Consider the following 20,310-nt stretch of genomic DNA (forward strand, 5'->3'; position numbering starts at 1 on the left):
ATGAGTATTACTGAAAAGAACACTTTTTTTTTTACCTTATTTTTCAAATTGTTTTCTATCTGCATAAGTGGTTTGTAAGATATCTTTTGAAGTGCATTTCTTATAAAATATAGGCAAAGATTTTTTTTAGATTATGTTTAAAATAATGGTATTTATAATACATGCAAAGGATATTTCTCTACTTTAAGCGAATGGCTGACAATTCTTCTTGGAATCCTTTAGGAAACCTCTTTGAAGTTCACGTACCTCAACTTGTTTTAAGATTTTTATAAAGAGAACAGTTTGCTGGTTGTTCTTAGTGAAGTATCAATTAAGCCAAGAAGTCCCAGGAGTGCAGCCTAATTGATCGTCAAGACGTTATGGCAACTGAATTTTCTTTAAAATATTTTTTTTTACCACCCTTAAATTCGCTCTGTCTTAGAGGAGTTGTGATATTTTGTTTTCACTTCATTATGTGGACGCCAAAATTCCAACATTATGTATTGGCCGACCAGATAGTTTTTTTTTCAGATCCTATCACTCCAATTTTCTTAACTTCCTCAACTCAATGACCTAGATTTTTCACTTATTTCCTGCTTGTCAAAGCCTATGGAATTGGGAGTAATATCGCCTTATACAGAGTCGTACTTTTTCTAATCTTTACGATACATTAAAATTCTTTTTAAGCCTAAAACTTGATCACATCCTAAGAACTCCGCTGAAATGAATTTTCCTGGAAAAAGTTTCAATTTGACGTAATTGATATACAGAAACAAATTGCAAAAAAACCTTAATTACCTACGGAGTAAAGTGGCCCGCCCACTCAATCGATTTCCTTCAAAATTTGAAGTATATTTACATATTTAATCGATATTGTTCGGTCGTGACCGAGACCATTCGGCCAGTTTGGCTAGCGTCCGTCTCTCGCGAGTCAGCCTCGCGCCCGCGCGCGTACTAATGTACACATCCGCCTTAATTTCCTTCTTTCTACATATTTCTTATCGCTCATTATTATGTTATTATTTTACACCTTTTTTATCCTCTCAAACTTTCTATATTAACTTGTTGTTTCCGCTTCTATTTCCTTTATTTGTTTTTCTATATTCTAAACCCTTTGCCCCACTACTTCCTTTGAACCATGTGGTCACCTTTCGAGTCTGGGCAGTTCCCCGCTAGTCCTTGTTTAAGACGCTTCTCCGCTCACGCTTTAGCAACTCTTAACGCATCTCAGCCCGCTTCACTTCCGCTGACACCTAACAGTACGCATCATCCGCATCTGGACGCCTCTCCAGAATATCGCTTCACGCATATTCCACCGCTTATAGTGCACTTATTGCACTATTCCCCCTTTACTCTTCCGCTTACCTCATTTCCACTTCCGCTACGCTTCTCTGAGCCTGAGCCCAAATATTGCCTCCCTTTCTCAAAGCTCAACACACACACACACACATTTACATAAACATATATACACGCTTCCGCTCCACAGCTTCCTTTCCTCTCATCGCTTTTCAGGCAGCTTATCAACATACCTCACGCACATCGCTCCTTGCAAAGGGTAAGTACCTTCCCCTTTTTCTTTTATTTCTCTTTATTTTTTCTATTCTTCTTTGTCTACTATTATTTCGTACAGCGCCCACTTGGGCACCTTAGCATTTGGGTGTAGGCGGCCACGCGCGCCTACATTTTGGTCCTCCGGGCCGGATATACGCACATATACAGTTATACAGTCCACTTCTTCCGCATCGCTTAATAAAACCCACTATGGCGCCAAAAAACGGGAAAGGCACTGCAGGTGCATTATCGCTTGTTGCCTTCACTCGTTTAATCAGCGACACAAATTTGGCTTTCAATCGCCATCTTGAGGCCTTCCTCCAGCGAAGGAAGGACTCTGAGCTAACCTCATGCTTCATCGCGTTACGGCGCGTTCTTATTGATGCTGACATCGCTACCTTCCTGAGGCGGGCTGGAGAATATCTCAATGCCGACTCACTCCCTGATGGTCTTACGGACGATGTGTTGTTGAGCGAGGTTCAGCGGGTGCGAGAGCTGTACCACCATCTTGCTGAAAAACTACAGGCAGCCTGCCTCGCCTTCTCTTCCCCCATTTCACATTTCCCGGACGATCGCGCTCCTCAGATTCTGCTGCCAAAAGGGGGAAAGGGCACAGCAAGTTCCTTATCCTCTTTCGCATTTATCACCATGCTCATTAACGCAAAGAATGCGTTAAATTACCATTTTGAACTCTTTCTTGGACGAAGAAAGGGCGTTCCTTCCATTGCAACGCTTACCGAACTTGTCGAGACCGACTTCGCAACCTTCCGAGAGCGAGTTGAGCCGTATCTGGATGCGAACCGGCCTCCTGAGGGCCTCTCGGAATGGCATTTGATAGACGGGTTCCAGCAGGTGCAAAATTTACACCTCGAAATTATCGATATCTTTGCGAAGGCTAATTCTGCTTCCTTGGTCACTACGCGGCCATCCACGCCTGCCAGCTCTCCACCGTCGGCAACCCCTGCTTCAACAGCCTCTCCCACGCCTCGCCTTGCTGCATCACTCCCTCCTGCGCTTCCAGCGCACCTGCAGCCTTCAGGTCTTCTCAAGGTCTCTGATGAGGCCGTAGGCATCCCTGCTGCTAGCCCCGGTTCTCCGCGCTCACCTGTTCGCCCCGCTGCCGAGAAGTCACACTCCTCATCTCCTTCACCTCACATTAGTGACGTTGAGAACCCGTCTCCTCCGCCTTATATTACCAGAGTAAAGTGCGCTTCTCCTCCGCTTCACATCACTGGAACTGAGAACGCTTCTCCTTCGCCTCCTATCAGTAGGGCTGAGTGCTCTTCTATGCCTCATATTCCTGAGGCTGAGGATGTCTCTCCTTCGCTCCCCTTATTTGAGGAGCTGCCCCCCGCATCTCCTCCGTCTTATAGTAGCGGAGTTGAGTGCACTTCTCCTTCACTGTACAACAGTGAAGTTGAATGCTTATCTCCTCCGCCTCATCACACTGAGGCTGAGGGCGCTTCTCCCCCGCAATCACCTTTATTTCCCACTTCGGAGGAGCCGCCTATTACGTCTCCTGCATCTCTTGCGCCTCTTACCGCTCAGGCAGAGGACGCCTTTCCTCCGCAATCAACTTTACTCACTGCCTCTAAGGAGTCACGCCCCGCACCTCCTCCATCTCGCATTAGCGGAGCTGAGTGTGCCTCTCCACACAGTGAGGCTGTGCGCCCACCTCCTCCACTCCATGTCATCCGGGCAGAATGCCCTCCGCCATGCTGCACGGTAAACGCAGAACCTGTCTCAGGTTCCGTGTGTACATCCACCGCAGATGATCCAATTGATAGCGCCTTGCACAGTCTTACCCCGCCTCATCTTCAGGAATGCACCCAGGGGTCGAGCGGACCTGCTAGGCTTTCTGAGCCTCTAGACAATGGGCCTAGACGCCCCGCATCACCTGATTCAACCGCAATATGTATTTATCAGGAAGCTAAACCACCAGTCAAGGTGGCTCTAGTGACCACTGCTCCTGAGGACAATATTATTTCCCAGTTCTCTTCATTGCTCCACCGCCAACGCATTACTGCGTATTGTTTACGCTTCGGGTTCAACTGCAGGAACCCCACCACGCCTCGCCATGGTGAGCTATCATTCTTGGAGCTACAAAACGCCTTAAGTCATATCATCCGGGTCATACATGAAGAGTATCCTGCTAAGAAATTACTAGAGGTTCATACTCCTTTCTCTCCGCCTTGCTTAGATCTGCAATTAAACCGCTCCTCGAACTCCAAGGATCCGCTGCGCGTACGTGGACCTCTTACTGATGCACCACTACCCTGCGCGTTTCTCTATTCTATGCGAATGCCCGGGAATCAGTATCGCCCCCGGCTCATTCTTGATGCTACGCTGCACCGTCTGCTTCCCACTGGTGCCTTAGCCCCCAATGCTTTCGTCCACTGCCACTGCGCCATACCGGATGGGCGCAGAGGTAGCTGGCGCTGTCTTAACAACTGCAGCCAGTGCTGCCCCGCCACGCTTCACTCCATCACTCCCCCTATGGGTGCCCTCTCGCCTAAGCACATCCTTGCTGTTATGGCCTGCAGGGTGGCCGGTGTCAACCTCACCGGCCCCTTCGCCAGGTCTATCGCGCAATTGCGCAGTGACACATTACCCAAGGGGCATCCAGGATCTTTTCACAGCTTCACCACCTTCGCAGGTTCGCTGAGCAAGAAGGCCTCCGCGCTGTTCACCTCCCCTGTCACCACTGCCTCTCAACGCTTTGTTGCCCCACGTAGCTTACCCTTCACGATGTGTTCCGATATCAAAACTAATTTCGTGTACGCACAAAACTCACTGCGCGAGCTGGGAAATCACCTCCATCATCCGCAACTTACTTTAACCATGAGGTACACTCCCCCTGCCACAGTGAATGGCGGGCGGGTATATCCCTCGCAAGTCTGCAGTGTGGGCGACATGAAAGAGGCTCCATCTCAGTCCACGAAGCAACACCTCACGCACGCTATCAGTGATCTCCGCTTCTCATGTGAGAGATTGTTAAACATGGTGTTCAGAACCGAGACCATCCGTAACTCCCCACCGCTAAGCGCTCCATCCTCGGATCGAGCCGCTTCTAAACCCAAGACTCCAGGACCACACTGGTTGCCTTCTCTAACTGCATCTCAAGGACGAGCCCCCTCTACGGTCCATCCCGATCGCATCCGCCAGGAGAATCTCCGTAACCTTATCCCGCAGGCCTTCGGGAACCTTCCCCCGCTTCCGCAGTGGTTCAAACAGCCACGTACTACCGCCAACCGCTTCAGGGGTCACCCGCCGCATCTAGGCCAGACTCCGCTCCTCGCTCATGTCAAATTCACTGAAGCCAAGCCTTCAGGGCGGGCGGGATGTTCGGTCGTGACCGAGACCATTCGGCCAGTTTGGCTAGCGTCCGTCTCTCGCGAGTCAGCCTCGCGCCCGCGCGCGTACTAATGTACACATCCGCCTTAATTTCCTTCTTTCTACATATTTCTTATCGCTCATTATTATGTTATTATTTTACACCTTTTTTATCCTCTCAAACTTTCTATATTAACTTGTTGTTTCCGCTTCTATTTCCTTTATTTGTTTTTCTATATTCTAAACCCTTTGCCCCACTACTTCCTTTGAACCATGTGGTCACCTTTCGAGTCTGGGCAGTTCCCCGCTAGTCCTTGTTTAAGACGCTTCTCCGCTCACGCTTTAGCAACTCTTAACGCATCTCAGCCCGCTTCACTTCCGCTGACACCTAACAGTACGCATCATCCGCATCTGGACGCCTCTCCAGAATATCGCTTCACGCATATTCCACCGCTTATAGTGCACTTATTGCACTATTCCCCCTTTACTCTTCCGCTTACCTCATTTCCACTTCCGCTACGCTTCTCTGAGCCTGAGCCCAAATATTGCCTCCCTTTCTCAAAGCTCAACACACACACACACACATTTACATAAACATATATACACGCTTCCGCTCCACAGCTTCCTTTCCTCTCATCGCTTTTCAGGCAGCTTATCAACATACCTCACGCACATCGCTCCTTGCAAAGGGTAAGTACCTTCCCCTTTTTCTTTTATTTCTCTTTATTTTTTCTATTCTTCTTTGTCTACTATTATTTCGTACAGCGCCCACTTGGGCACCTTAGCATTTGGGTGTAGGCGGCCACGCGCGCCTACAGATATGCTCCTAATTTTGAATTATAATTAAATATTTAATTCCTGTTGGTGAGACTGGGAGATGTAAAGCTATTATTCTGCTGGACTGGTACTTTAAAAGGAAATCTATTCTCTTCCTTTAATCTGCAAACTTCAATGAATTCCTCTGGAGAAAATGTTCCAATAAAGAAGGGTTGTCCATGATTGCAACGGTATACTATGTGTAAAAAAAAAAAAAAATGTTTAAACCTTCCCAAAGCCGAAATTAATATTTAATTCAGGCGGGGCTTTACGTCCAACTACCAAATTAGGTGTCGGTGGACGGAGGCGACTAGCAAACATACTTTACTGTAAATTTCTCATATTAACCATTAAATAAAATCCAAGGCCTCTAGACAGGGGAATCGAACCGAGTACCACAATAAATGTTAGCTTTACAGGTCTTTCCTCTAAACGTTCGGCTACCGTGGCGCCTTCTATTTAATAAAGAGGTCCTTTTTGTCCCAGTGATTATAATCACTTTCCTTCGTGGTCACCTAAACCAAATATGGAATTTGTATATTCAATGTTTTTTTTGGTTAGTTTGGCGAGTTATGTAGGGTGCATTTTCACTTTATAAACCACTTTGTGGTACTCAGGTGATCCCGTAATATAAATATTACCTTTCTAAAATTTAACACAATGCAATATTTCCACTAATACGGTCAAGAGAAAGTAACAAAAAATTATATATATATATGGGAGTGATCGATGGTGGGGATACAAAAAAATACAATTTACTACAGGTTATTGCTCATATAGTCTTGTGCATTACTTTTATTAACTGACAAATGGAAGGTCGTTTACAGAACACTGTGTTACAAGTGTGAAGTATTCGCAGTAGTAGTGGTAGAAGTGAGTCTGTTAACAGCTCTCCTTTGTACGCAAGACATTTCTGTTCTTAATTTAGTGAATTTTTTTTTTTTTTTTTTTTTGTTGCACTTCATAAACTAAAAAGAAAAATAGTTTTTTCGTTTTCATTTTCCAGAACAAAATTGTCTCTTGAGTAGAAGGAATTATTTAAGGGGGAAAAAAGATCAAGAATTTCCAGTTAACTGCGCTTACATCTGAATTTATTGTGTTAAAATTTTATCATTTTTTGTCTCCCCTTGGATTATATTATGACAAGGTAAATAAACTCTTGGTTTTATTTATTCTTCTTCTTCTTCTTCTTCTACGCTCTTATCATCTATTTATTTTGACTATATTTTAAATTATTTAGTTAATAATGGAGAACTTTTACAAAGAAGTAGTATTGATTGCGATTTTTGTGTTATTTTTTGGGTGTTTTATAAAATTGTGTTTGTAACTAATATTAATTATTTTATTTATTATTTTTTATTTACAAATTGTTATTTACATCCTTTTTATTTATATTTTTTGTTTTGTTTATTCTTAGAACATGTTTAAAATTAACTGGTCTTTGTGTGGCAATTGTTTTGATTGTAATTGCCATTATTGCGGTGTTATTAGTGGAAAATAATGGAGTTGTACCAGTCAATGTTGTACCCAGAGGGGCAGTTGTAAGTAACGGAGGACCATGTTCCGCCATTGGCAAGTAAGTCAAATTTTTACAAAAAAAAAAAAAAAATTAAGTAAAGTAATTGTCTATTTTTTCTGGTGGGCTTTACGTCTAACTACCAAATTAGGTATCGTGGATGGAGGCGATTAGCAAACTTACTTTACTATAAATTTCTTTTATTAACCATTAAATAAATTCCAAGGCCTAAGACCGGGAATCGAACCCAGTACCGCAATACATATTTAGCTTTACAGGTCTCACCTCTAACCGTTCGGCTACCGTGGCGCCTAAAAAAAAAAAATATGTATATATACTTAATATTAAAATATGTGTACGTTTTTTTTTCTCGACTTTTCTTACTACAATTATACTCGTATATGAGAAAGTTTTATTCTATCTTTAATTCTCTTTCAAGTAAATAAAGATAGGTGGAAGGCATGCATATACGAGTATACACGTATAGTTCCTTCCAGATAATAAAAGTCGTGTTGAATACATTTGTAGCCAAGACCACAAATCTAAAAGAAAAGTTCTTTTCGAATAAATTGAATTTAAAAAAGAAAATCTAGTAAATTTGCATTTAATCGATTTCTTCGAACTTGGAATATCATCTTTGGCTTTTAATGTTTCTTTGTTTGAATGTGGCGGAAGTGTAAAATGGTTTTGAAGCGTATTAGATAGAAGCTTTAGAAAGTTGCATTTCTTTGGGAAATTCTCTCTAAATGCCAATTTTCGTGGAAATTAGCGGGAAAATACTAATAATAATATGTAAGAATCGCATGGATCAAGCGCTGAAAACATTTTAGGATCTGTTTTAGACTGATTTGAAAAAGTGGCGCCCTAAGGTGATGGGAAATTATTTTTTTTTTCCCCCCACAAGATTGATACAGTCTGCATCAGATGGGTTCCTCCTGCATACCTTCCCAGCTGTACGACTTCACTTACTGACATTATTGTTCCCTTTTATCTCACCTTTATCTTGTATCTAGGTAATGATTAAGGGTTTTGGAAAACTACCAGTGCTCCCATTCGGAGCAACTTTTTTGGATTAAATCAATACTAGAATTTACTACTGAGTATCATCACTCATATGACTTTTTTTTTTATTACTATTCTCAAGGTTACAACTCCAAAATTTCTGTAAACTTCGAACATAGTTTTAAATTCGAATCAGAAGAAAATCTACCCGACCCTCTCTCTCTCAGAAATAACTTTTTAAGGAATTTTTGGGAAAAATATTTTAACTAAATAATGTAGATTTATGAATTAGTAAATCACTATACAGGGTGAACCAGTAACTAATGTCTATAAGCCTACTGTGTGTAGAACATCTGAAGTGGACTTCAATGACGTATTGGCTAACTTCATATTTTCCACTCTTCTTGAGTGACGTCACTTCAAATTTTTTTTTTTCTAAAATCATTACTTTTTTTTTGCAATAAAAATGTTATTACTCAGAAAGTTTTAGTCTGAATTGGATTCTGGATGACACGGTTAGAAAGACAGATTTTCTAAAAATTGAAACCATTTCGAAGCATAAGTTATTCTCCAAACAGCCTCAATCTTCCCCCTGGGAAAATAAAAGTAATCGAAAATTTTTGAAGAAAACTCATTAGGCCCTTATGTGATCATTGATCAGACCTAGGTGCTGGCACTTTTTATAAAAAGTTTCCTTGTCTAATGGGCTTTCAAACAGTATATCATTTTCCAGGATTCCTTTTTATCTTCGTATGAGAAATTACGTTTGTTTTTGCAAGAAAACGTGTTCACGAGCACTCGAACAGTGTTACGTAGTTTATCAAGTTGTTTAATTCATTGAAAACTCTTTTAAAATGACGTCACTCAAGAACAGTGGAAAATATGAAGTTAGCCAATACGTTTTTGAAGTCCACTTCAAATGTACTACACACAGTAGGCCTATTAGTTACTGGTTCACCCTGTATAATGTATAAATAAAATTCCTTTTCGTATGCTCTTTTTTGTAGAAAACCATTTTTTTTTCTAGACTAACGGAACCTCAAATCGTTTACTTCCGGTAAAAAAAATAAATTCCAAATAGTTGATTAGACTCCATTACACCCCCTTTTCCTTGTACCTAAATCAAGTGAAGAATCAAGGAATAGTTACTAGAATATTACCCGCAGTTATTTCTCAATTAATGTACCATACAATTACTACCATTAAGACTTGCAATGTTCACAGCACTTTATTATAGAAACAATAAATATTACTTTTTTAAGTTGACTGTTTCCATAGTTACTAGATATTTATTGCATTACTTCATCTTCTTCTTGTAGACAAAAAAAGTATTACATTCATGAGGTTGTTTCGGAGCAGATGCTTCAAATTTGAAGAAATTATGTATCGGCATTTTCCATAAACACCTATTTCCTCCTTCTCAACCCTCTCTAAACCTGATTTTCCTTTTTTACAATTCTCTTCGATTTTTCTAATTAATTATTACAAAATATAACTTCGTTTAACTTAATAAAGAAGGCTTATTACTCAACAAACTTAAGCCTGCAGACCTAATTATAAAATAATAGTAAATATTAAACAAATTATCCTTTTAAAAAAAGCTATCTTTACAGAAATTTGTTTGTTCCAACTAAACAAACTAATAATAATATAGGTCACATTTAAAAAAATAATATTAGTTTGTCATTTAAAAGATTTTAAACAAGATAAAAGATGAAAACTAAATTATATTAGTTACTATTTCCAGTAATTAGTTATGCAAATTTATTATTAACATATATTATTACTGAGTTTGTAAATAGAATGAGATTTATTACATTTTTCTGTTTGTTGCTCTTATTTATTTCGTTCATCTTTTTGCTTTCCTTTTAGCTTTTTTAGAAAAAAAAAGAAAAGCGACGTAGCTCCTAAAGTTCTACAAAAATTATAAATAAAATATATTAAAACAATACAAAATATTATTAAAGATATATTTACAAATAGATATATCCTTTTTATTATCAATTTTTCTTGATATTCTTTTTTTTTTTTTTTTTTGTTTTTGCAGCAAAATTTTAAGAAAGTATGGTAATGCCGTAGATAGTATAATTGCCACCATGCTGTGCGATGGTGTGACCACCATGAATAATATGGGAATCGGTGGTGGATTCGTTGCAACTATATATATTAAGTCCGAGAGGAAAGCATATTCATTGAATGCCAGAGAAACGGCACCGGCGGCCTCTGAAATTGATATGTATCGTTATAATCAATCATTATCACGTACTGGTAAGTAATAAAAATAGATCCATTTTGCTATTAGCGTGAGGTAATTGTTATGTAAATAAAAAATGGTGAACGTTTTTAGTTTATGAACATACCCAGAGTTTTGTTCATAGAGGAGTTTTTATTCGATAACTTAGTAGTAAGTCCTGCTCTTTTAGTTTAAAAGTACTAAGCGAAGGTCGTTGAGTGTTACTAAAGTATTACCCCTTGAAGAATATATATGTATTCAGAAGAATTAAAAATGTCCGCCTTAAAACTGGACATCTTAGAAAGAAGAGCATCTTTCTGGGTCGCGCTGGGCTGGCCACCCCGGAATTTATTCTAAACTTATTTCAATTTTTATATAATAAACAATTATGTTTAGAATGCAGAAAACAGTGGATCATTTTGCTATAAAAATGTAGGAGCTGAAATCCCCTAAATGATGTAAATAGTTACATTTTAATAGCACATACTTAGAAAATATTTTTAGGCTGCGATTCAACCCTAAGGCTCGAAACAGAGTGGAGCGGCGAGCAAAGCGGCGATGATAGCGAAGAGCAAAGCAGCGAAAACAAACACTCTCTATAGATATCTTCGCTTTGCTCCCCACTAAGCGCGGTCCCATATGTTAACTTGTGTTTGTTCTCGCCACTTTGCTCGCCGCTCCACTGTTTCTAGCCTAGCCTCCTAGATGAGCGCCTCTGAAGTCTTCCTTCTGAACTTTTCTTTGGTAGCGATAGACGTCATTTTTGTAGGACATGTACAGAAAGTGTCACTTGTCAAAGCATTAAATCTAATAAGTTATATCTTTAATAATAATAATAATATTACTTTATTAAAAAATACAGAACAAAACTATATTCATGAACAAAATCAAGCAAGTAATGTACAGCATGGAACTAGCCCGTCTGCTGGAGGTCGACGTAAAAACAAACTATTGATTCTTATTATTATACTAAAGCAATAATTAGTTATATCTTTTGAGGTGTTTTATTAAAACTGTAAAAGAGTTCAAACTTCTAAACCAAAGTCTTTAAAGTATACACTACATATTAAAAATTGAATACCCGGGGTCGAAAATCCGGGTACGTTACCTGGTTAAGGAGGAATTTTATTAAGTAAATGTTATTGCTTTTTTTTTTTAGGAGGTCTTTCAGTTGCTATCCCTGGTGAACTTAAAGGATATGGAGAGATGTATGATAGATTTGGTGGTAAAGCACCATGGTCAGAATTGTTTCAACCAACCATTGAGCTGTGTAAAACTGGTGTCCCAATCAATAAACATGTGGCTACCAATATTGCAACTTATGCCGAGAAAATTAAACAGAGTCCTACATTATAGTTAGTTCTTACTAGTATTTATTTATCTATTTATTATCTTATTGCTGTAGCTGTAGTTTTATTTATTATAACAAAACCAACTTTAAGATAATTTGTATATTGGTGGGTATCTTCGAGATTTCAGTTCTAGAAAAAACGCTTAAACATTGCCATAATTCATTTTGAGGTCATTACAGAAGAACATCATGCGACTACATCTACATGCTGCTCTTCTTGCATACCCTTTTTAGCTGAAAATTATCCCTCTTTGGTTAATCCAAAAATTACTCCTTAAGACGGTATTTGTTTCTTCTAACATCTTGAGTAATTGAAGTTTTTCAAGCTGAGCCTCTGATCTACATTCGCTTTTTCCCCTCGTTTGCCAAATTTTTAAATGGTAAAACATTTTATGAGATGAAAAATGGAACTCTTTGTCTCCAGTTTAGTTATAACACTTGAAAGGACATTAAAGGTGGCTTTATATTATAGAAAATAATGCCTACATTACAAGGTGATTAGCTTAATATCAGAAAAACCATTGCAAATCCGTAACTTAAAATGGATTGAGGAGTGACATGAATTCCAATTACTTTTACTTTGTAAGATGAAAATTACACTGAAGTTTTACACCTTAGTAAGTTTAAGAGAAACTTGGAAATACTACTTAGTAAATAATTCTAATTATTTAAATTATTCACAGCTTTCTTTTAAAACAGCCAGATGGTTCTTTACCGACAGAAGGCGATCTAGTAAAAATGCCTAAATTGGCCGAAACATTGTCTGAAATTGCCGAATCTGGACCGGATGCTTTATATAACGGCGATCTTTCAGAATTATTGGTTGAAGATATCAAAACTTATGGAGGGATTATAACTTCAGAAGATTTGGCCAATTATAAGTTAGTAAAAAAAAAATGATCACTTTAATTTTATTTAGTAATTAGCTGTTCACTCGTATTTTTGGAGACTGATTCGTAGTTTCAATAGGATGAAAAAATAATTGCCTGTTTTCAGTCGAGATACATTTATTCTGCGGAGCTTTCGACCTAGGGACTAGGTCATCTTCAGGGCTAGTTTACAGTGTACTGCTTTACATCATTAAAGGGTTGGTGTGTCTTCTGTCTTGGCAGTCCATGAACAGACAAGACGTACCAACTCTGTAATGTAAAAATATTACTTTGTAAAGTAGCCCTGAAGATGGACCTAGTCCCTAAGTCGAAAGCTCGGCAGAATAAATGTATCGCGACTGAAAACTGGCATTTATTTTTTCATCCTATTTATTTGATTACTTTAAATAATCCGCTCTTTAAAGGTGGCGTGAGTTGTACTAGAGTGGTTGTCCCAACTGCCGATTTCCTGTACTAAGTGATAGATGTAAATATACTCTAGCTAGAATCCCCAAAAAGTTTTCTAAATAAATTAAGTGCTATTATTAGAGGAGGTTTTAGGGAGTGATAGGGGTAGCATAAAGTGCCTTGAGAGGAGGCGATGGAAGTCATTGAAGAGGGTAATTTTGTTTTTCTACCCACAGTCATCCGCTGTACATAGTCCACCCACCTCATCCGGTACTTCAATATGGAAGCTACGGTGACCATTATTTTTGTATCAAAAAACAGGACAAGGAGGGAAAAAAACCTATAAAAAATATTAATACGTTTATTAACTCGAGATCGGTTATTACAAAACAATGGCCATATAATATGGCCCATGTTCAACCGAAACTGAGCGACTACTTACTAATTACACTTATACTTATTAATACACTTATTAATTAGTAACAAAATGTAAATAGTAACTCTTGTAAATAGAAAAAATATTCAGTCTTTTAAAATTACGACAAATTTTGTTTTAATGTCACATTCTTTAAAACTATACTAACGACAAGTAAAATACAAATATATCTAATTTTCACAATATGAAGATCAGATCTTAACAAAATCATACTTATTAATACACTTATTAATTAGTAACAAAATGTAAATAGTAACTCTTGTAAATAGAAAAAATATTCAGTCTTTTAAAATTACGACAAATTTTAAATCTTCGAAAAAATATTCATATTTTCATTAATTTCATTGAGTATAATTAAAATTTCATTGAAAAACAGTACAAAACAGTACTAATGAATAAAAACAGGACATTTATGCTTAAAAAAAAAAAGAAGGACAGCGTCTTAAAAAACAGTACTGTCCTGCCAAAAACAGTACGAATGGTCACCGTAAAGATAGCAGATCTGCTTCTTGACAAATTCGCTGTTGTACCTCATTTTTTGTTCGGAGAACGAATTCTCCAGACCGATGTAGTGATTTCTTGGCCTTTTCCTCTCCCAAATAGTGAGACTCCTTTGGTTTTTATTGTAAGTGCTCATATCCATATACATACATAAATGGACCTTAACACTGATAGTCAAAGCTCTGAACTACATCCAACAACTCTTGGTTTTTTTCTCTTCTAATATTTCATTTCTTTGAGTAACAAGAGTTTCTAAACAGTTGAAACTGGCCTGCTGACTTCTTTAATTTGTAAATAACGTTTAGCCAGCCTGTAAGAGCAATAATTTAACTGAAGAATACGTATTTTATTTCAAACGGCTCGTAATAATTGATTTTTTTTAATAATAATTATAACGAGCATTAAGCTTTGATTATATTTTGTGCGGATATGATTGGAATCAGCGGGAGTCAGAGATTGTATGAGCTAGGATACCTTAGGTTAAGCTTAGTAATATTAATCAAGAAATAAAAATTGCTGCATTTTTAGCGTCAGATGGGAAGAACCAGTGACTGTTCCCATCATGAATGGATCGCTGATAATGTATTCAGTGCCTGAGCCATCTTCTGGAACGATTCTTGGATATTTATTATCTCTTTTGGATGGATTCTTGCCAGTGAAACTGCCAAAATCTGGCAGACAAACAAGTAACTATTCCGCTCAACCTGTACCTGATTTGAATGATACTTTTGTCATCACTGAAGCATTTAAATATGCCTACGCTCTCCGTTCATCTCTTGGAGATCCACATTTTCACAATATTTCTGAGGTATGTGTACAATTTAGATTAAATTTTTATTGTGTTTACGATTATTGTAAGGGGAATGATGCAGAATAAGTTCTATTGTAAGAGAAAGCAACGCGAGTGTTCTTGTTGTAGGGCGCCTCTACAAAACTTAAGTAGTTATTAGTTAGTAATAATTGTTAATTTTATCTCTACTATACGTAATTTTAGCATCTAATTATTTTATGTCTTTCGGTGCCCATGACCCTATATCAAAATACTCTGACAGTGCAGTTTAAACCTTTTAAGGTTCCTACTGAACAGCACATTACCTGTTCCTATCCTTGTTATTTAACTACACACTCCGGGAACTGATCCAGACACTGTTCGCTCTTAAACACAAGAAGTGGAAGTTGCCTTTATTTGGCGACTCCTACACATAAATGCCCGTTTTCCAGCAAGTGGAATTTAATGAGACGCCTTGTTAGCCGGGCGGTTAATAGCGAGCCCCGGAAAGCTTAGAAGAATTGTGCTACTGGGTTTGATTCCCGGTCTAGGCGTTCGATTTTATTTAAAGGTATAAAAAGAAATTTGTAGTTAATTATGTTTGCTAGTAGCCTCCGTCTACGATAACTAATTTGGTTGTTGGATGCAATGACCGCCTGATCGATTTTTCATGTACCAAAACATATTTGGAGAGGATTCAATTGTTTTCTGTCGTGCTTCAAGCCGTCTTATCGGAATCTTCATTACCTTTAATTCTAAAAGTCTAGGAACCCAATAACCCTTAGAAGTTGCAGCTATTAGTTTATTATTTTATGAAGGTCAAAATACTTGACCCAGGCTCTACTTAGAACTTGTCTGTGGACTTAATTTTCCTACAAATCAGTTATTGAACTCATTTTTCAAATGACCTTTGAAAAGATCCATGTAGCTATGCTACCTCCTACGCTAGTATCCTTCTTTAGCGTTGTTTATTTAAATATCACTACAAGGGAAACTCTTTTCAAGGTTCAAAGTAAAATCAATGATCCAGAATTAAAAAAACTTGTACGATCTAAGTTGAATGTGAACGTAACATCAAACGATCCGAACTTCTATGGTGCACACTATTATGATGAAGATCATGGTACTGCAAATATCGCGGTTTTAGCACCCAATGGTGATGCTGTAGTGGCCACCAGTACCATCAATCTTATGTAAGTTATTTAAAATATTAACCAGCCATTTTTGAAATTAATTGCTATTTTTAACATCTTTAAAATTCTTGATTTTTTTTTTCTTTCTTTGTGTAAAACAGATTTGGTAGTGGATTAGTTTCGGAAAAAACGGGCATCATACTGAATGATCAGATGGATGATTTCTCAACACCCGGTGAGATAAACTATTTTGGGGTACCACCGTCTCCATCAAATTTCATCTATCCAGGTTCCAGACCCCAATCGTCCATGTGTCCGTCGATTTTCGTCAACTCTAGTAGTGGAGAAGTGAAACTTGCGGTCGGCGCCGCCGGCGGTACCAGGATCACAACATCCACGGCTTTGGTTAGTGAATTTCTTCTTTTTTTTTGTGGGTAATTTTAATTATTCTTAAGCTGAGATTGTGCTTGATTCCAGTTTCAAAGGCAAAGTGAAGTTTATTCATTTTAAATACAAGCTTCGAGAGTGGGTCTCAAAAAAAATAATTTCAACCAATTTTGTATTTCGTCAGATTTTGAAAGATTTATCAAAATTTTCTTTTAAATTTTGTGTAAGTGATAGGTACTAAAAAGACGCTGATCACTTTCTCTCTTTCTCCATAATTTTTTTAATCTGCTAAGTTTAAAAGAGCTACTTAATTAAGTTACAACCAATAGAATTATTTATTTTCACTTTATTATTAATAATATTAGTCAAAATTTTCCCCACACTAAAATCGTAATGACTGTAATAAAAGATTGTGTAACACTTTCATACCATTTTGTTTATATAATCCGTATTTATTTAGGCTTCCTCCTTTTTATATATTTAGATTTTATTGCCTCTAAAATATACATATGTAATGAGGGATTTATTTATCTTATCGGAAATCATATGAAAAATTAGTGTTGTGTTAAAACCTCATTATTCTGTTTATGATCTCTATAAAAGATTCATTTACCTTAAGGAAACATAAAATAAACAATTTAAACTTTTTCTTATCTGTTTTTATTTAAACCTCTAGGTAACTATAAAAATATTCTTAATAAAATGGAATTTCAAGCAATAAAATAAAATAAATACGGTTAAATTTTATTTTATTTACGAATTAATTAACGGAATTTTATTTACGGATGGTTTATTTTTAGTTCAGTTATGCATACGCGTACACAAGATACATCCGTACATATTATAAACCCTTATATGTAATGTACTTACTCATACTTGCATCCAAAATACATTGTAATACATACCTATTTCCTGACGATATAATATTGTTTGTATAGCTATAAGCAGGTTTGATTAGATGCTTTAGCTTTGACAGAAGATGATATAATATATCCTATCTTACTGTATTACTTGACTGATGTATTTATTTTTAACTTTATTTTATTTTTGAGTGTGGTCCTTTAAAACACCTTACAGAGTTAAACGAAGTGACATTCTAACCAAGGAATGACTGGCTAATTAGTCAGACTGGCCATGTAATTGATCACGTCTATTAGGTAATAGATGAGACTGACGTATTTCTAGATATTTTAAAATTCGGGCATTAAAATTACACCGGGTGAGTGGAAGGCTATCAGCTAGAATCACCGGTCTACAAAATGAAACTTTTTGAGAGCTGTTTTACTTCTGCAAAGTGATTATATACAATTGAGTACAACCATTTTCAAAAATAACCCCCCTTTTCTCCTATCACATCAGGTTTTTTTACAAATCGAGAATGAAAAATTCAATGTTAATTGCAAAAAATACACATTTCTTTTCAAATGTTGATACAGTTTTGATTAAAATGCTGGTTGTATTACTTGGAAATGCGCAATGTTGATTCACTAGAATGTTATTTAATCAATAATAACGTTTTCGTTTGCCTTCCAGTGATCTTTTCTTGGAAATTCTCTTATGACCTGCTGCAGAGTCTTCTCTTTGAAGCGTCCAGCAGTAATCCGCTATCATTGATATACTGCATCGTCCTTGGTACCGTCGTTCCATCTCCCGGATGTCCTGATGGAAGCGTTCGCCTTGTTCCTCGCTCACCGCCCCCAGATTCTCAGGAAATACATCCAAATGCGAAAATAGAAAGTGCACCTTAAGACTCATGTTGCATCCGAGAATTCTGAATTTCTCAAGCATTGTGGCTACTAATTTTGCGTAGTAAGGATCTTTGGTGTTTCCTAAAAACTTCTTGGTTACATCTATAAAGGCTTGCCAGGTCAACTTCGTTACAATATTAAAAATAAAAGATAGTGTGAAGTATACAATAACGCTACTATGACTAAAAAAAAAATGGTATGTGATACAAGTAAACGGGTATCATACTTGGTATCAGGACATGCATATTACTTCAAAATGACTCAAAAACTCAAAACAGCAAAATCACTGTAGACCTGTGTAATCATATGGTATCTCACATCAGTCTTGGCATAAGTTTAGTGATATAAAGTTTGGAAGACAATAATGTCGCTAATTACATGGACCAGTGTTCCACAGCATTTTCCACCTTTGGTTAACCAAATTCTCTTATTTCATTTCATCAGGCACTAAATTATTATAGATTATCAATTTTCCAAATAAGGCATGAAGTTGTTTTTCACTCTCGTTTACTAGGGCAAAGGTTTGTACTCGAGCTTCAGCAAGGGATTTTTTGTATTGTTTTGCTTTTTATTTTCGTTGTGGTACAGCACCACTACCTAAGTAAATCTATTGAGCCCCTACCTCAAGAGTCCACTAATCCTACAGCTCCACAAGACTCAAAAATCACTTACCCAGGTTCTTTAAGGGAAAGCGGTGAGTTCCAGAGGTTTGGAATCACTGTTCAAGAGTATAAAAAGCCATTTCAGAATTCTAGAGATTTCTATGACGTTAAGCGTATGACTTGTAGCTCTGTTGAAAATACTGAATAATAACTTGCTAATATTACCTTCACCATCTCTCTAAATTTAATGAAATTATTGACAGAATTTAAATTTCAAATAAATTTATTTTTTAAATTTATTTGAAATTAATTAAATTTTTAATTTTAAGTTTTCTATTTAATTTTTACAGATCGCATTACGAACTTTATGGTATAATATCAGTCTAGTGGAAGCCATCAAAATGCATAGATTCCATCATCAATTGCTGCCAATGACGTGGTTTTTTGAACCAGGCACCGATAAGGTATTCAAGAGTGATTCATGATTATTTCTTTCGTTAAACAAATAAAAAGTATAAGTTAATTGGGTTATTATGATGATGATGATTATTTTTTAGGCATTAATTGATGGTATGGCAAATCGAGGGCATAAAACGGAACAAGGAAACAAGATCGATTCTTGTGTAACCGGAATACTTATTAAAAATGGAGTGATTGAAGCCAGTTCAGATCTGAGGCGTCCAGGGAATGTAACATTCCTTTATCCTATAGAATACATTTAAAATAAATTTTTTTAAAATTATTTGAAAAAGGAAAAATGCATTATTTTATGTTTTATGTTAAAAAAAAAATCAAAATACTGATAATTCTAAAGTAAAAGATAATTTTTGTGATATTATTTTATTAATTAATTAATATTTTTAATTGAATTATTTATATTTTTAAATTTTTGTTATTAGAAAAAAGGAAAAAGTTTACTTTTTTTTGCTCCAACTAGCCATTTATTGTTACTTTACAACGCCAACCAATTATCCAGTAAAATGGATAAGAATGGTAAAATACAATAGTTTCAAGAGACCCTATTAATCTTTGGCCTCTTTAAACATAAAGAATAAATAAAAATTTTTTAATTACATCTAGTAAGAATAATTAGTACTTAATAATTTGTAATTTTTTAGTGAAAAAGACGTATTTTAAGTAAAAAAAATTAGAAATGTGTTCAAAACTTAATAAATTATTACGTGCTTTAATTTAATTTAAACTAGAAGTTACGGCGTTTTATTCAAATATTTTTTTATTGCTTGATTTTACTAAGCGCCGTAAGGGCGAGAACCGCTAGGCTAAAATGGGGGTGTAAATGGTACGATTTTTAGTCTCAGCCTTTATTTTATGTATTAATATGGGAAATTTCTAGTAAAGTATGTTGTCAATCCGGCCTCCGTCTAAGACAACCGATCATTGACGTAAAGCCCCTTAAATCTGATTTATCTCTAAAAAAAAAAAATAACCTTAGATTATGTAAATACTCATGGTAATGTGATGATTATCATCTGGCAAGCAAAGTCTTAAACTTTTCTTCATAATCCCTTGATATTCTAATTGCATGGTAAGTAGACTAGCCTCTGCAATTGCAGGCCAGAGATTGGCAAGAAATTGAAAGAATTTGGAGTACTACCGTCGGTTGGGGGTAAATTACATTTGGGCACCTTAAACGAACATAAGCAACAGGAATCAGT

The 20,310-nt window shown here is 36.8% G+C and overlaps 2 protein-coding genes across 6 annotated transcripts in view; both read left to right on the forward strand.

Moving 5' to 3' along the window:
• LOC141448061 (uncharacterized) lies at window positions 1–6,761 on the forward strand. Its single transcript, XM_074116105.1, has 2 exons — window positions 1–6,577; window positions 6,664–6,761. Exon 1 carries the CDS (start codon window positions 1,741–1,743, stop codon window positions 4,954–4,956), a length of 3,216 nt encoding a protein of 1,071 aa, XP_073972206.1. The 5' UTR covers window positions 1–1,740; the 3' UTR covers window positions 4,957–6,577; window positions 6,664–6,761.
• The window catches only part of LOC141448062 (scoloptoxin SSD14-like), a 37,630-nt gene extending 18,199 nt beyond the window's left edge, over window positions 1–19,431 (forward strand). For all 5 annotated transcript variants that reach the window (XM_074116107.1, XM_074116108.1, XM_074116106.1 and 2 more), the window contains 10 exons: window positions 6,686–6,826; window positions 7,097–7,255; window positions 10,245–10,465; window positions 11,590–11,785; window positions 12,465–12,662; window positions 14,524–14,803; window positions 15,770–15,957; window positions 16,059–16,302; window positions 18,985–19,098; window positions 19,192–19,431. In XM_074116107.1, coding sequence (XP_073972208.1) covers window positions 6,819–6,826; window positions 7,097–7,255; window positions 10,245–10,465; window positions 11,590–11,785; window positions 12,465–12,662; window positions 14,524–14,803; window positions 15,770–15,957; window positions 16,059–16,302; window positions 18,985–19,098; window positions 19,192–19,356 — 1,773 coding nt within the window. In that variant the 5' untranslated portion in view covers window positions 6,686–6,818 and the 3' untranslated portion in view covers window positions 19,357–19,431. The remainder of the gene's footprint in view (window positions 1–6,685; window positions 6,827–7,096; window positions 7,256–10,244; window positions 10,466–11,589; window positions 11,786–12,464; window positions 12,663–14,523; window positions 14,804–15,769; window positions 15,958–16,058; window positions 16,303–18,984; window positions 19,099–19,191) is intronic.
• Window positions 19,432–20,310: the final 879 nt, after the last annotated feature.

Source organism: Rhodnius prolixus, unplaced genomic scaffold, assembly GCF_049639745.1.
Source record: "Rhodnius prolixus isolate KJV_2025 unplaced genomic scaffold, Rpr scaffold_13, whole genome shotgun sequence".
Lineage (NCBI taxonomy): Eukaryota > Metazoa > Arthropoda > Insecta > Hemiptera > Reduviidae > Rhodnius > Rhodnius prolixus.